This window comes from Rhipicephalus sanguineus, chromosome 10, assembly GCF_013339695.2.
Source record: "Rhipicephalus sanguineus isolate Rsan-2018 chromosome 10, BIME_Rsan_1.4, whole genome shotgun sequence".
NCBI lineage: Eukaryota > Metazoa > Arthropoda > Arachnida > Ixodida > Ixodidae > Rhipicephalus > Rhipicephalus sanguineus.
This window is the reverse complement of record NC_051185.1, coordinates 19,268,623-19,284,625: the sequence shown is the minus strand read 5'-3', so window position 1 is coordinate 19,284,625 and position 16,003 is coordinate 19,268,623. Positions and strand designations below refer to the sequence as shown.

Sequence of the window (16,003 nt, the reverse complement as noted above, 5' to 3'; positions counted from 1 at the left end):
TGCGTGCTGCTGGAAAGCGGAATTAAAGGAGATAAATAGAAAGAAAGAAAGAAAAAAAAAAAGAAAGAAAAACACCCTCTTTATATCTGCGTATGTGATGTATACACCCACAAAGCCATATTTAAGTGGGGGGGGTGTGGTAGCCCAGAACACCCCTTGGCTACGCCACTGAACTAGCTGTTACTTATGAATACCGAATGACAAAGCTTACAGCTCAAGATGGCAGCACATGAGCGCATGCATAAAATGGGATCGTAACGCCGTGATTCCTTGGTCTGTTAGCACACCTAACGAAACATATTCTCGAAATAGAGAGCACTCTCCAGTCTCGCATCTCCATCGTAATATTCCGAGAAACACGAGACTACGAGGAGAGAGAGAGAGAGAGGGCGGCGTTTGGAACGAAAGACACAACGGAAATGAGTCGTCGGTGGCGAACGGGGTGCCACACGCGAGAGCAATTGGCTCGCTTTTGCGCTCGTTATTTCGCTAGGCACGGCCAACAACGAACTGCCGAGAATGGCGTGGGCACACCACCACCACCAAATGACCTCAGTAGGTTCTTCTTTCCAAAATGCACATGGCCCCCGGTTTCCTTCTCTCCTTTTCGCCACAAATGGAATAGCAAAGGGCGTTGGCTGCTGCCGCCGCTGCTGCATGGGCCAGCCGTCGTCGTCGACTGCGGCTTCTGCCGAAGCTTCTGTGCGATGCGCGAGCGTATACAGCAAGGACGCGTTTCCGGCGAACGGTCCGGTCACGAAGGAATGCGCGCTTGCCCTGCCCTGCCGCGCTTGCGTGGATGGACTCTTCCGCCCACTATGCGGCGTATGTTCTACGTGCAACTGTTATCGCGGACCTTCATCGACGACTGACCCCCACGCTGTCCGTTTGCGTTATCTCTATTATACTCCCTTCCGTCTTCTTTTCCATTCTGCGCACGTGCTTAGAAGCCCTATACGCGTACCCACCTATATCTCACTGCTCCCTACCGAGACGCCCTCTATTGTTTTGTTTTTAATGCCTTAATGCGAAGTATTAGGCAGGAGGGGCTGATGAGGATGTTGATGTTGAGGAGGCAGAAGAAGATCGTGATGATGATGATGATGAGGCAGATGGGGCTTTCAGAAGAACTGAACTGGGGCTTCAGAAGCAGTCATCATATATATATATATATATATATATATATATATATATAATATATATATATATATTATATATATATATATATATATATATATATATATGCTGAGCATAATAAATATTACGAAGTAATTAGCATCGGAATCAAATTGGGATGCAAAGTAGGAACTAATAACTATCATGTAGTAATATACATTGCAATCAAGACGAAAGAAAAACTGCTAGATTTATGTGAGGAGTGGGATGCTTCGGTACGCTTAATACCAGCACAGGCCCGTAACCAGGGGGAGGGGGGGCTAGCCCCCCCCCCCCGAAATTTTGGTGAAGTAGGTGTTTTTACCACAAATATTGAAATAAGATGTTTTTCTCAAATATTCCAGGTTTTCAGTAAGTGGGTACCCCCCCCCTCCCCCCCTCCCCACCCCCCGATCCCCCGAAAGAAATTGCTGGCTACGGGCCTGTACCAGCATTAGCATATGTTAGCCAACTGTTGCCTAATTTTGGGTAGTGTTGTATACTGTTGGCTATCCGGTGTAGTAACATTGTAATTGAGTAATACGTGTGTACCGCTATGGTATTGCCTCACTCAGGATGCTCTGAGAACAACGTGCTCAGAAGTTCGCATCTACGTGTCTTTTCTTAATTTTGCTCAACTTTTGGCCCTTTCACATCCGTTTCTTACAAATGCACCGCACCTGAGTTCTTCTCGTAGAATCGCCAGCCAGAATGCCTCCAGAATTCCTGATCTATCGGTGCCAAATTCACTTACTCCTATACTAAGCCATAGGTCGGTGCCACTGTCTATGTATCACATTGACTGTACCAAAATGCCTCGCTGTTTTAATTTATAGAACATCATCTGACCCCCCTCCCCTTCCCTTTCGATTATTTCTCGTCTCTTAACGTCACAAGCGTAATTTTTCGCTCGATCGCTCAATTCCGCGGACGCTGTGATGACGCAACGATTAACGCGGACACGGGGGTTTACTTGTTCCTATCTTTCCAAATGTCACCGACCCGGACGGGCAGCGTACGACGCAACGCTAGCGTGCAAAAGAAACTCATCTACAAAGCCACAGCGCAGTCGACGTACTCACTCGCCTGTTTCAGCGCTTGCATCAGCGCCGAGCGTCCGACAACGCCTATGTGGCTGTCGCCGCCCACGAAAAGGGTCGCGGATCGCCTCGTAAACGGCGGACAGTACGGCTCGTCTCTGTGATGTATACACTATGCCGCACGTAGGCGACATCCTCCGGCGATGAAGAGAGAGAGTGAGAGAGAAAGAGAGGCGAGGAACGGCGCACAGAACGCGTCGTGGACGCGAACGACCGCTAGACAAGACGCTCACGCGCTTTGCTTGAAAGAAAAAGAAAGAAAAAGGGGAGCGTGACGCGCGGATACGCATATAACGCCCCGACTTGAAGTTTCCGTGCAGTTGGGGTTTGGCTAAATAGAGACGAAAAGATGAGCCTCCGCTTTAAACCCGAAAGCGAAGATCCTATATTACAGGCAAAACAGTTCTTACGATAGAATTCTATCGTAAGAGGAAGAGACAGCCAATCCCGATGCCGGACGTGTGATTAGAGTGGAGGTGATCAGCCAATGGCGAAGAGCATTCACGAACAACAAGCTCGGGGGAATTCAGTCCTTGAAATTTGGGGCCCGTAGTCACAAATAAAGAGAACGAAAAAGTTCCTACGGTAGAATTGTTTGGTAAAAAAAAATAACTTTGAAAGAATTGGCTAATCCAATAACATTTGCTGGCAGGCTAGTTGATGATGCATAGTTCATGGGTAAAAAACCAGCACAAACCAGACGATTAACACAAGGAAGACACGGGACAGAGTGCTGGCTAATCCAGAGGTTGGGCGCACGATTAGCGAAGCATATATACAGCCGACCAATGGCAAGTAGCACTTACAACCCCCCTCCCGCTCCCCCCTTCCCCCTGCCAAGTTGCCCGAGTGTCTATAGGAACAGCTTCCTTACTCAGACAGTTGCTTTTCCCTTGTCAAGGCGCTTGACAAAAAAGAAAAAAAAAAAGAAAAACACTCACGAAAACTGACTAAACTGACCATCGTGGTAAGCACTGAATTCAAGTGAATGTAAGGGCCTTTGTATAACGTATACTTGATAATGTATGGGGCCAAAGTAAAACATGTGGCTGCGACACAGCCTAATGGATAAATGGTGTAGCAGGTGCCGCTAGCTTGGGCTATTATACGTATGTGTATTTTCTTACCTATATCATTTATTTATTATTCGAATAATTAGTAAAAAAAAACAATTACGACGGTGAAGCGGGACAGATCACCTAACACCACATAGGTCACACACTGCTTATACTGTGAATAATTTCTATTTATTCCTTTATAAAATGTGTTCAGGCAGTCTAAACCCATTTATAGACAGTCTATAGATTGTCTAAATACCATTTTGTAAGGGTTTAAGCTTAGAAAACGTTACCTATAGGACGTGGTAAAAGGCAGATCACCTAACACTACATAGGTCACACACTGCTTATACTGTGAATCATTTCTATTTATTCCTTTATAAAATGTGTTCAGACAGTCTATAGACTGTCTAAACCCATTTATAGACAGTCTATAGATTGTCTAAATACAATTTTGTAAGGGTTTAAGCTTAGAAAACGTTACCTATGGGACGTGGTACATTGAGGCACTCCCTTTTCAGCAATAAAGATTCGTTATCTCGATTTTCGAATGCCGGGCGCACGACGACCGAGACTCGGACGAAGCAACCCGCCTCTTGGATGCGGGGATGTCACTGTATATCAGCGGCATGCGAGGCCTCTTCAGACTAAAGTCCGGTTTCTCGCTGCACGCTATTAACGTAGCCGGGTCAGCGGCGTGACTGGGGGCTTATACGCGATGGGGCGTAGCGCGCAAGAATAATTGCCGACGCGCCCTTTTAGCGTGGGCTGCCAACGTGCACGAAAGAAGGTATAGGAAAGATGAAAGCGACAGGACTGCAAGGCTGACGCAGGCACACCGACTGCTGCTGCCCACGCAGTCGTCTCCTATAAGGATGAACCCGAGGGGATCTCGCGTTGGTCACAGAACCACGACTTGTACATGAATAAAAAGTCACAGGGAAGAACATTACACTTACTCTGACTTATCGACCGGGGACCGACCTCTATCAAAAGTGTTATTTGTACATTGCGATAACTTTCATCGTCGATAAAGGCCGGTCCCCGGTCGAAACGTATAAAGAAGAGCAGGCGCACATGCAAAACCAAAAACGAAACATTTGCTCGACATTTCGACCGGACCCGACTTTTTCAAGAGTCCCAGGTCGAAACGATGAATAATTAAATGTCTTTATTTTTGTTCTTGTACGTGCGCCTGCACTTATTATCCCTTTTTAATCACCGGATCCAAGGAAACTGAACTTATAATATATATATATATATATATATATATATAGATATATATATATATATATATATATATATATATATATATATATATATATATATAGTGAGAACTAACAGACAATAACGCCAAGGAAAGTACAGGGGGTGTTATCTGTAGTATTTAGAATATAAATGTGAAGAAAGTAAAGTGGACGAAAAGGTGACTTGCCGCCGGCAGGGACCGAACCTGCGACCTTCGAATAACGCGTCCGATGCTCTACCACTGAGCTACGGCGGCGGTCATCCTCCCGTCCACTTTCTGGGGTATATATGTTGATTTAAACCTAGGAGTGTTAGTCAGCGCCAATCGCAGCCATGGCGGCGAGTGTGGAAGACTCTTTTTTTGCCTGTTGGCGTCACGTAGCACGTGATCTTTTTACGAGTTGGCAGCTGACCAATAATCCCTCGCATACTACCTGAAGGCATTAAGTCTGCCAGGACGAGACCCTCGCTATGAATGAAGGAAAGCAGATTTAAACGAGCCCTTGAAAAATCATCTGCTTTCCTTTATATATATATATATATATATATATATATATATATATATATATATATATATATATATATATATATATATTCATGTCAGAGCCTTTGTGTCCTTGCGGACCAAACGCTATATGTATAACTTGTGCATGTATACCTATAAGTGTACCTAACATAAAAAAAAGGATTGCTTGTTACTCCTTCTGGTGAGTATTGGCTTACTACATATACGATTCACTTTAAAGACACAGATTAACTATATTTTGGTGATACTCTATTCGGTACCCGCCGTGGTGTTGTAGAGGTTATGGTGCTCGACTGCTGACCCGAAGGTCGTGGGACCGAATCCCGACCGCGGCGGTCGCATTTCGATGGCGTCGAAAATGGTGGAAGCCTCTGTGCTTAGATTTAGGTGCGCGTTAAAGAAGCCTAGGTGCTCGAAATTTTCGGAGCCCTCCACTAAGGCGTCTCTGATAATCGTATCGCAGTTTTGGGACCTGAAACCTCAACTTTTACAATGTTCATTACCCATCAAAGAATCCCTCTAAGCTCTTTTTGTATCTTTCGCCCATCAAACGCACAAGAAGGCCTATAAAAAGTAACACGGAAATTAAAGAAGGAAACGTATCTTCTGACAGTACATTTCACGAAGCTCCAACGGCGAATGTAGTTGCTATCTTATCTACGCCTTTCACACAGCGTTCGTACAAGAGTAACGCTATAGCACGTTCTAAATTTGCACTTCGAAATCGTGCACTGTCAGCGAAATATAAGAGCAACGAACACAAAAGAAAAAAAGAAAGAAAATAAAACAGGCCGACTCATACGATGCCCGATGGTTCTTGCAGGGTCGCCGCATATTTCTTTTTTATTTTTAATCTAAGCAACCGCGGAACCTTACAACCAAGAAAACCGTTTTCCTTCTTTTGACGGGTGTTCGAGCGACGCGCGCGCTTTATAATTATACGCACACCGCGCAAGCGCTCCCGGCATGACATATCCACGGCGGAATGCCCGCGGCGATGCTTTATCAGAGATCGGCCGCACAGTTTTCCCCAGAGGGGGCAAGAAAAGAACGAGACCACGCTGCTGATAACAGCGGGACAAGAGTGACAAGTGCGCGCGTGTTTGTCCAGCAGGATGATTAAGAGAAAGTGATAACGCATACCCTACACCGACAGAACGACCCGAATGCAGGAAAACCGTGTACTGCCAAGCACGTTCCAGTATAAGCTGCTTCTCTGTTTGATTGCGATCGAGTTCTTCCTACACACGACGCAAGTTGCATCGACAACGTCTCCCTACGTGTCCTCTTAATGGGACAAAAAATAATAAAACTGAACGGTAGTTCGATCGTCCTCTTCATTTCCGTTTTCTGTTTGACTCTGTTGTTCTCCCTTATTTTGATCTCCTTTTTTTCTGTCCTGGTGGTCATATGAACGGGAAATCATCCCATAAAAGCAGGTGTGAGCTTTCGAACAAAATAAAGTTCTGAGACCGAATGCGAATGCCGTCCTGTTCGCGTGTTATATATATATATATATATATATATATATATATATATAAAGAGAGAGAGAGAGAACAGAGGCAATGTTTACTAGACGCTTCGACCGGAGTCCATTCTTTTCTGATGCAGATTGGACCTTGGTCGAAATGTAGAATGAACCTTTCCTCTCTCGTTGCTGTCACCGAGGGTATTCTACTAATTTCTGTCTACTACGTCTTCGGCCTCTTCACCACTAATCCGTTGCTATATATAAGTTGAAGAAACAGGGTCTAGTACACGTTTCCGCCTTCGGAACTCTCACGTGAAACACGCGCCGCCCTTTAAGGACTAATTATCGAACTAATCGCCATCTAAATGTGTCAGGGAAAAACTCGCGATGAGCAATGGGCGCACAAGAACACGAATATACAAAGATAACACCCAAAAAATAAAAAAATAAGACCGACACACATAAGCAAGAAACACTAAATCGCAAAGAAACGAAACTTACAACAGACGCTCTCACTGTAATTAATGCGTCACGTTTTGTCAGAACCACGTAGCAGCACGCAGGAGGCAATTATAAACTGTACTTCCATACAAACGTCGAACATGGAATGGAAACCTGCTATATATATATATATATATATATATATATATATATATATATATATATATATATATATATATATATCATGCCGTCGCCTCACGTGACCTGGCTTTGTCGTGCTCCGTGATCACGGTACGGCAATTTGCAGAGAGACGCGGCTGCAATCAAGGAAAAGGCTTCGCGTGGTGTAATTGGGGGTTGGCTGATTAGTCGCATTAAGCGGGACGTGCGTTCGATCCGGTTGCTTTTCCTAGACCGATCGCGTCGGCGTCGTCTGTTTCTGTTTTCCTCAGTCGTGATTGGTTCGCTGCTCGTGACGCGGTAAAAACCGAAGCGATGCTGAGCCTAACAGCGATGCGTTCGATGTGATATTTTGTTCTGTTCGTCCCTGAACAAGATATTGTATTGAAAACGCGTGTAAGAAAGCGACTCAAACGTCGTTGTATTGTTTGTATGCATGTATGTAATAATAATAATTGCTAGGATGTTACGTTTAAAAGCCAATTGATATGGTTATATTAGGAGACGCCGCAGTGGAGGGCTGCGGAAATTTCGAAAACCTGCGGTTCCTGAACGTGCACCTAAATATAAGTACATGGGCCTATAGCACTCCGCCTCCATCGAAATGCGGCCGCCATGGTCGGGATTCGATCCCGCGACCTTCGGGTAAGCAGTCGAGCACCATAACCATTAGACCACCACGGTGTGTCAGCTGGGGTATTCGTATGAAACATAATTTGAATTAAAAAACACAGTTCAGGCAGTGTATTTGTATCCGCCATTCGATATCACCTGAGTGTTTTTTACGTAGCTTCCACAATGATGCCTATTAAGCACTGCTACGTAAACCAGAAGCTTCGTTCCGCCTAGTTAGCCTATGAAACTCCACACTCTCGTAAGCTAAACTGTAGTATTGAAGCCTTTCGTGTATCTTTCAGTACTTCTGTACATTACCTTTCAAAATTATTTGAAAGCTCATAACACTTCGCTGTTAATAAATAAACGAAAATGTATATGTCGCACATGTGATTTTTTCATGTTAATGCTGAGAAATTACAAATAAAAAAATCGGCACAGACATGCCTTTTTTTTAACGGTACGATGAATTTACATAGTCTAGACAACTTTAACGTGGGTAGTTTTGTCAGCCATCATGTAAAATGGCGCTGGTGTTGTAAAGAAAACTCAGAATAAGCTGCTAGACCCTTTCGAATGCAGAAGAAATCATGTTACCTCATAGAACACGTAATGTAAGATAACCTTCCGAAAGTACACAGGTGACCTTGACCAGATAACGACGCTCGTGTCAACGCCGCTGACGAAACCCGAAGCCAATACCTATCGGCCAGAAAACAGCAAAAGTATGCATGAATAACTCACCGTTATCGAAGGCAGGGGCGGCACCCGCCGGTGTTGCGATAACGAGAAAGAGGCAGACGACTTGAAGCAGAAGTAGCATGCCTCCCGTGGACGACGTCATCATCCGGGTCTTGATCAGTCGTCTGCTTTTTCTAGCAGAAGTCAAGTTCCCGGCGACGCGCATGTTTTCCCACGTCGAACACACACACAAAACACACACCGACGAGAAAAAAAAAAACCTCGGGCACTACGTATTTCGTTTCACGTCAGTCGTCTCGTGCCACACGGGGTCCGAACCCGTGGCAACAACGCATTGTCAAGTCAACCGCGCAATGCAATGGCGTTTCGAAAGTGTCACGCAGACGCGCAGCGGTGCACGTAGCAGACGACAGCGTTAGAAACCGTCGTCTGCTCGCGACCGTTATGCAGCAGACGATATCCGCGCCGCGGCAGCTGCACCCGGCTGCGGCTCCACGACCGTCCATTGCGCGCGAGAACACCGGGCCTTGCCGACATCTTGGAGAAAAAAAAAATAAAATAAAAATTGCGGCGCACCGGCGAAGAAGACCCGATATCCTCCTTTCCCAGACGCTTTCTTTCGTCTATTACGATTTCCCTTTCACTTCTTCTTCATGAGAACCCAATTTCACTGTATATTCCGTTCCTTTTTGATGTCGTCTGCGACAGTGTCGTCTGCTCGCGGCAATGAAATCCTCGTCTGCTCGAAACCAAAACGGCGTCGTCTGCTCCGCTTCGGGACTACGTTTTTTTCCCGTTTCCGCTTTCTTATTCTCTTCCTCAGCGCCTTCTTCCTAAACTCTCTTCCTCATTCGACTCGGAGGATCTCATCTACTTTATCGGATGCGAACAATCGCTATCCTTTCATTCGCCCGCGCTGTAAAGTAAAGGGAAAAGTACAGGCGCTATGGCCGACGCTAAAACCAGGTTCGGCTTCGCCACTAGGCTGCGCCGCTTAAGTGCGCAGGAAGGTCACTGCTAGGTTCGTTAAGAAGCGCTTCCGCTGTATCAGCGACTTGGAATGTCGAGTTGACGGCTGCAATAAGCTAGACGCAAGAAGTTCAAGGCGTCACGAGATAAGCCCGGAAAGAAGGGATAAAGGCTAGCGATAACGCTTCTTCGATAAGGAAGGAAGCCGCACCCGAATAGCGAACACTATCTCCACTGAAGACAAGTCGATCGTGAAGTCTGTTTACTGAGAGCACAAGGACTGCGTACCTTTAAACTAATGAATATCAGAAGGACCAAGAGAGGAAACAGACATGCAAGATAAGATAACTAAACGAAGGTGTATCGTTAACTAGATACCTATCGTATTGGCGTTATAGTTTCATCACACTGAATAGTGAAAGACGAAAGTCGGAGATAAGCGAGTCAATGGAATCCAGCGAAGCGATATCGGCAACTCACAACTTGGCTGATAAGGATGCGGAGAGACTGCGCTTCCATATATCCTTCCTCTGCTGACGTCACAGAAGATGACAGCTGATCCTCCTCCTCAAAGGACAAGCGGCGGGGAAAGCAACGTAATCCGGCAAAAAAAGGCGCGCGACACGAAACTGAAGCGACGAAACGAAAGAAACAAAAAAATAAAAGCACGTGAAGCGCGTAGGAGGGTCGGCGTTTGGGCCTCAGCAGCCGACCCCTAGTCCGCGCACCCACATAAAAATAAAATAAAAATGTACACCACCGCGAAGAGCAAGAACTTCGCGCACACCAAGGCAAGCTGCCCCGCGGAGTTGCGTGCGGAGCGGCGCGCAACCACCGACTGATGAGAGAAGCCAGGCAAGAAAAATCTCCGCATTCGAGAACCGCAGTACAGCCGGGCTGCTGCAGCAGCGCGGCCGGTGGGGCAGGTGGCGGAGAACCGAAACTGAAACGCCCACAGATGCCGCCCAGTTGTTGCTTTGCGCCATCTGTCCTCGAAAAGCGCAAGCTTGTCAGCTGTATGTTTGGCCTCGGAAATTGTGCACCTTTTAAGCTCGGAGGCTATGCTTTATTCTTGCTTAAACGGTACTTGTGGGCTAGTTGGTTGACGATTACGGCGTATTGCAGCCATACAGGGCGAAAAGACGAACACGGAGACAAAAGGACAACAAGCACTGATAATACAAGTTCAAAAGGATAGCACAAGCACTGAAATACGCCAAATCGCAACCTGTGTACTTGGCCTCAGAGACTGCAAGCCTTTTAAGCTCAGAGGCTATGCTTTGTTGGTTGTCTTCTAGCCATCTTGATCTCGCAAATTATATTATTTATTTAAATAGTAACTCGGCCGCTGGGGCAGGTGATAGAGAACCGAAACTGAAACACTCACAATTGCTGGTTGTTTGTTGCCTGGCGTCATCTGTCGTCAAAGAACGAAAACTTGCGTCTGGTATTTGTGGTCTCAGAGTGTTTTTCAAGCTCGGAGGCATTGCATTATTGATTGTCTCGCAGCCGTCTTCACCCTGACTTCGCAAGTGATGTTATTTAATGCTCAGGCACATCCCAGTAAACCATGAATGTCCATTAGATATCCATAGAATGCTAGTCTCTGGATATTCAGTACATCTTCTGGATATCTACATTTCTCCACAGGACATTTCACGGATGAACTATAGATCATCTAAAATGCACCCAGATCACGCTCTCAGTACGTTGTATGGATATTAAGGCTGGATGTTCTGTACAATTAAAAGATGTTTTTCGAATAGGCAGCACACAAAAGCAATGATGTTTATCGGTGCAGATAAAGCGAGTCTTCTCAGGTGGCGAACAACTGAAACAGAAACGCCCACGAATGCTTATTCAAACAACGCAAACTTTCAACTTGTGCATATATGGCCTCAGAGACAAAGCTTTTTAAGCTCGGAGGCTATGTTTTATTGATTATTTTTCAACCGTCTTCACCTTGATCTCGCAAGACTTTCTATGCTGTTTGTTGCTTTCGCGTCATCTGTCGTCAAAAAACGCAAACTTGCAACGTGTATGTTTGGCCTCAGAGACTGTGCACTTGGTTTTCATTTATTTTTTTTTCCAGCCGTCTTCCCAGTGATCTCGCGAATGATATCATTTAACACACAGGTTTGTGGTAGCCATGAAATTTACCGGTGTTGTTTTCGGCAGATGAAGGGAGTCCTGAGAGCAGCGCGGCCGGTGGGGCAGGTGGTGGAGAAACGAAACTGAAACGCCCACGTATGCCGGTCGGTTGTTGCTTTTTGCCATCTGTTGTCAAGAAACAACAACTCGCGACCTGTATATTTGGCCTCAGAGACCGTGTATCTTCAAGTTTTGGAGGCCACGCTGCATTTATTGTTGCTCAAGGGCATGCAGTCCATGACGTCGATCTATACCCCATTTTCTAGTGTTTTCGGCTCTTACGGGACACGAAAGCACGGACTTTGAGACGAGCTTTCCTTAATTAAGATTTTGTATCGTGATGGTGACAGAAACATTTTATCTAGTGACCTTAGTCATGAATAGAAAGGAGCCATGTACAGTAACTATAGTCATGAATGATGCCTCGCATCATCATAGAGTTTCATAGTATGAAACTCTTTGCCTCGTATAATATTGCAAGTCTCGGAACCCGTTTGTCTGGCGAGAATAGACGAGGACATAGGCAAGAACTGTAACCACTATAACGACCACAGTGTTTCCTGCGCAAGAAACGACATGACAACAACGTTAGGATAACCTCGATGCCTCGATTATCGTATATCTGTGCGGCTTTCGCAATTGAGTCAGCGCTACTTTATCTCGGAGGCGATGCTTTCGTAGCTTACGCTTCCAAGATATTACTGCGCTTCCAATAACTGCGAAAACACGTCACTCTGTTGCCGATAAACAGGAGACCTTTTAGTTGCTGATCGCAGAGACAATACTTTCGCTTGCTCGACACTGCTTCAACAGTAGAGGTGTGGTTCCTAAGGGAGACGCACTTCAATGCGAGATTTGAGAGTAAAACTTTCGGAGAAAGAATACGAAAGCCTGGGAAACAACACACATTTGATAAGCGTTATGCAGCAGAATTCTATATATTCGTTGAATTGGACTACATGGTGCAATCTAAAGAACGAGAAAGCCATTTATTATACACTATAGCAACCAAATATTCCGCCAATTAACTTAAAAATAATTGCCTCACGATCCACTTGGACGGAATTCTGACTGTGACAAAAATATGTGCGTCAAAAAATGTAAAGGAAAATTAGTGCACATATTTTTATAAGTTTTTCCTTGCTACAGTGCATAAAAAGATGTGTGTAGAATACGCGTTACTAAAAAAACAGTGATTTTTTTCTTATTAAAGCACCGCTTATCCCGAAACTGGTAGTAGATTCGAAATTCATTCAAAGTGAAAATGCCTCGCGACATAACCGGCTTCTGTCACATCAGCACATTTGTCCTAAGTTGGAAAGTTCGTTAGTGAAACTTCGTTAATTAGTCCATACCTATATGTTGGTTTTATTCTTGCACATTGCGTTCTGCTATTATTCTCTTGTATATAGATGATATCACGTGGTTCTAGCGGTGAAGCAAGCAGAACGCCTATTTACGCATTTCAAATAAGCACGGAGGCGTGACGTTACATCCAGCCGCACGCGATTGGTCAATGCAGGGCCGTGACGTCTGTCGCGGTTCACATTGGCCATTCGCGTGCGGCCGGATGTAACGCCACGCCTTCGTGCTTATTTGGAATGCGTACAAGATCGCACCAATGGAACACTTTACTGAGCGAACTTCTGCCCAGAAAGAAAAGAAGTGACGCACTCAGTGCAACGATATCCTCGAGCACAATCGTCAGTCGACGGTAATCTGGTCAGCGGTAAAGCGCGTCGGCATTTATACATGTGGCGTCGAAGATATTGCAGCGTTATCGCTGGTGACCAGGTTAGTTCCAGAATAAATTCTGTTGTTCGCGTCATGCGCACAATCTTATTGGAGCATTCTAAAATAATCGGGAAGGTTTCCAGACATTAATTCTAGCTCGGTTTGTGCAAGCCAGTGGTAACACGTGTAACGGGCCGGTTCCAGAAAAATAGGAAAACGCACGTGGCATTATACAGGAACGCGGTTTCATGCGGAATCCTCTGCGCGTGAAGCTAAGTTGGTTAAAACAGCGCCGGACTGAGTCGGCAACATCTTAACGTCAGATTATTAAAGACGATAGTCTTTCTTGGGGAACTTAAACGCAGAAATTTTGGTCTGTCTTTCTGTCTGTCTGTCTTTCTGTTTGTCGGCACGTCCCTCGTTTCAGCCACTCGGCCACAGTTGAACCACTTGCCCAAGGGCCAGCCATCGTGAACGGCTGACTAGGTTCATACTTGTGTACTTTGTTGATCAAAAAGCAAAGATTACGCATGTCTGAGGCGCAACATCACTAGGTAAGTATTAGGTGGTGTGTTCCTTTAATAGAAAATACTGTTACGGGGAGACGACAGAAGAAGGCTGTATTTACAGTATTTACACAACCACAGAGGTAGGGGTGACAACCATGATGGCGAAAGCAGCAACGAACACGTCCTCTTCCTCTTCGTCCTCTAGGTAAGCGGCACATAACATTACCCGCCGGCGGTGAAAGCACCGACTCGGTGCGCCCGGGCTAAGACGGTCGCGAGGATGGTCACTATACACACGCGTCGGTGGCTTCCGGTATGTGATAGGGCTACAGACGGACAACGTGAACAATGTCGGTGCGGGGCTGAGTCGACGAGGACGAAGACAATGGCTCGATTTCGTATACGTCACGTCGGTCACTTGGTGGCATACACGGTATGGTCCGGTGTACGGGAAGAGGAGCTTTTCAGAAAGCCCAACACGTCGTGCTGGAGACCAAAGGAGGACAAGAGATCCAGCAAGAAAGTGGGCGTTTCTGTGACGGCGATCGTAGCGAGATTGTTGGCCCGCTTGCGATTCGGTTAACCGAACGCGCGCAACTTGACGTGCATGGTCGGCGCGGGCAATAGCTTCTTGAGCGTACTCAGTAGGTGGGTACATGGAAGGCGGCATCATCGTGTCCATCGTATCTATGTATAACAATACATAGATACGTAATTCTAGAGACCCTAGTTTCTTAAGCTGCGCTGAAAATGCGACTGCGCCGAAACTTGGCTTCCTCCGTGCCCTCTGCACGAGCTCATTGTTGTGTTTCGGTTTCGGTTCAGTATTGCACTGCACGAGTGCCATGGGGCGCCGCTCTGGCATTCCTGCTTTACCTAGGCGACGTTAATATAAAGGAGTGTGTGGAGAGTACTCGTTGAGTGCGGACGTTTCTTCTGCTTCGGCGCTTCGCGCCAAACCGCGTGTTCGGGCTGGCTGGCGTCCCCGCCGGTCGCGTTGGTCACCGCCGGTCTTCGCCTGCTGCTGCGCCGGGACTACCAGCCCGCAACACAGCATTCACGTTTCCCGACGTATTGCCAGATGGCGTTCATATCTCACGTAGCGCCTCTTCTATCGTCTTTAGACGACATTTGCAGCGAAGCACGCAGATACGCGGCCAATTTTTTTTAGTCACAGTTCGTTGCAGACTTGTTTGCGCCAAAGAGAACGACTATCACGCACAACTGTAGCGAGTAAGCGACAATGAACGACATGCGGTTACACAGGTTAAAAGCAGGCCCTGTTAAAGCCCCTCGCTGTGGATTCGATGAAACTTCCTTGGAACACAGGATGTCGTTGAAGTCAACGTTTCAACCAAGCGGACTTGATTTCTTCAAGGCTGCAACTAGTCGATATACGTATCTTGTGTTTTCTTTTTGCGCAATTATTGCATTCTGCTATTATTCCCCCGCATATTTGTGACGTACATGAACGCTGTTTCATGCAGAATCTTCTGCACGAAACAACGTTGCCGCCTTGAAGAATACAAGTCCGCTTGTCAAAGCGTACGCTGGTTCCAGCGACACCCCGTGTTCCGAGAATTTTTCATCGCTTCAAGATTCCGTATTCCCCTGAACTTCTATTTACCTTATCTGATATTCGCTGTGGATTCGTGGCTCCATCCCTAGTCTACTCAGTGAGGCAACAAGAGAGAGAGAGAATAAAAAGTTTATTTGGTGTTCTGTGAGAAGATGAATGGAATCTGGGATCCCATTACGGTCCCTAGAGTAGGGACCGTAATCCCATTGAAAACATGTTTGCCTGTGCCGCCATCTCACGAGTAAGGCTGACGACTATACATGTAGTAGTAACAACCAACGCTACAGAGGGCGCGGTAGACGCACGGGAAAAGTGCAGCGCTTTGCCAACTGCACGGTAAAACCAGAGTGTGTAAAATTTACCAGGAGTAGTGTAGTCATTGCAGAGGTGCCAGAAAGGGGAGAGAGGGGGCGCTCACCCCCCCCCCCCCCGCACCCAAAACTTTTCTACGTCCCCTCCTCACACTGGTCGAATGACTTATCAACCGAGATTTGCGGCTTCATTTTATTCTCGGTATCGCGCATAATGTTGGAATGAACCTTGCCTTGCACTAACTTTCATGTTT

The 16,003-nt window shown here is 46.1% G+C and overlaps 1 protein-coding gene across 2 annotated transcripts in view; it reads right to left on the bottom strand.

The window, feature by feature from the left end:
• Positions 1–10,315, bottom strand: part of LOC119407189 (tyrosine-protein phosphatase 99A) — a 265,903-nt gene extending 255,588 nt beyond the window's left edge. For both annotated transcript variants that reach the window (XM_037674061.2, XM_049420228.1), the window contains exon 1: positions 8,539–10,315. In XM_037674061.2, coding sequence (XP_037529989.1) covers positions 8,539–8,701 — 163 coding nt within the window. In that variant the 5' untranslated portion in view covers positions 8,702–10,315. The remainder of the gene's footprint in view (positions 1–8,538) is intronic.
• Between the last annotated feature and the right edge of the window lie 5,688 nt (positions 10,316–16,003).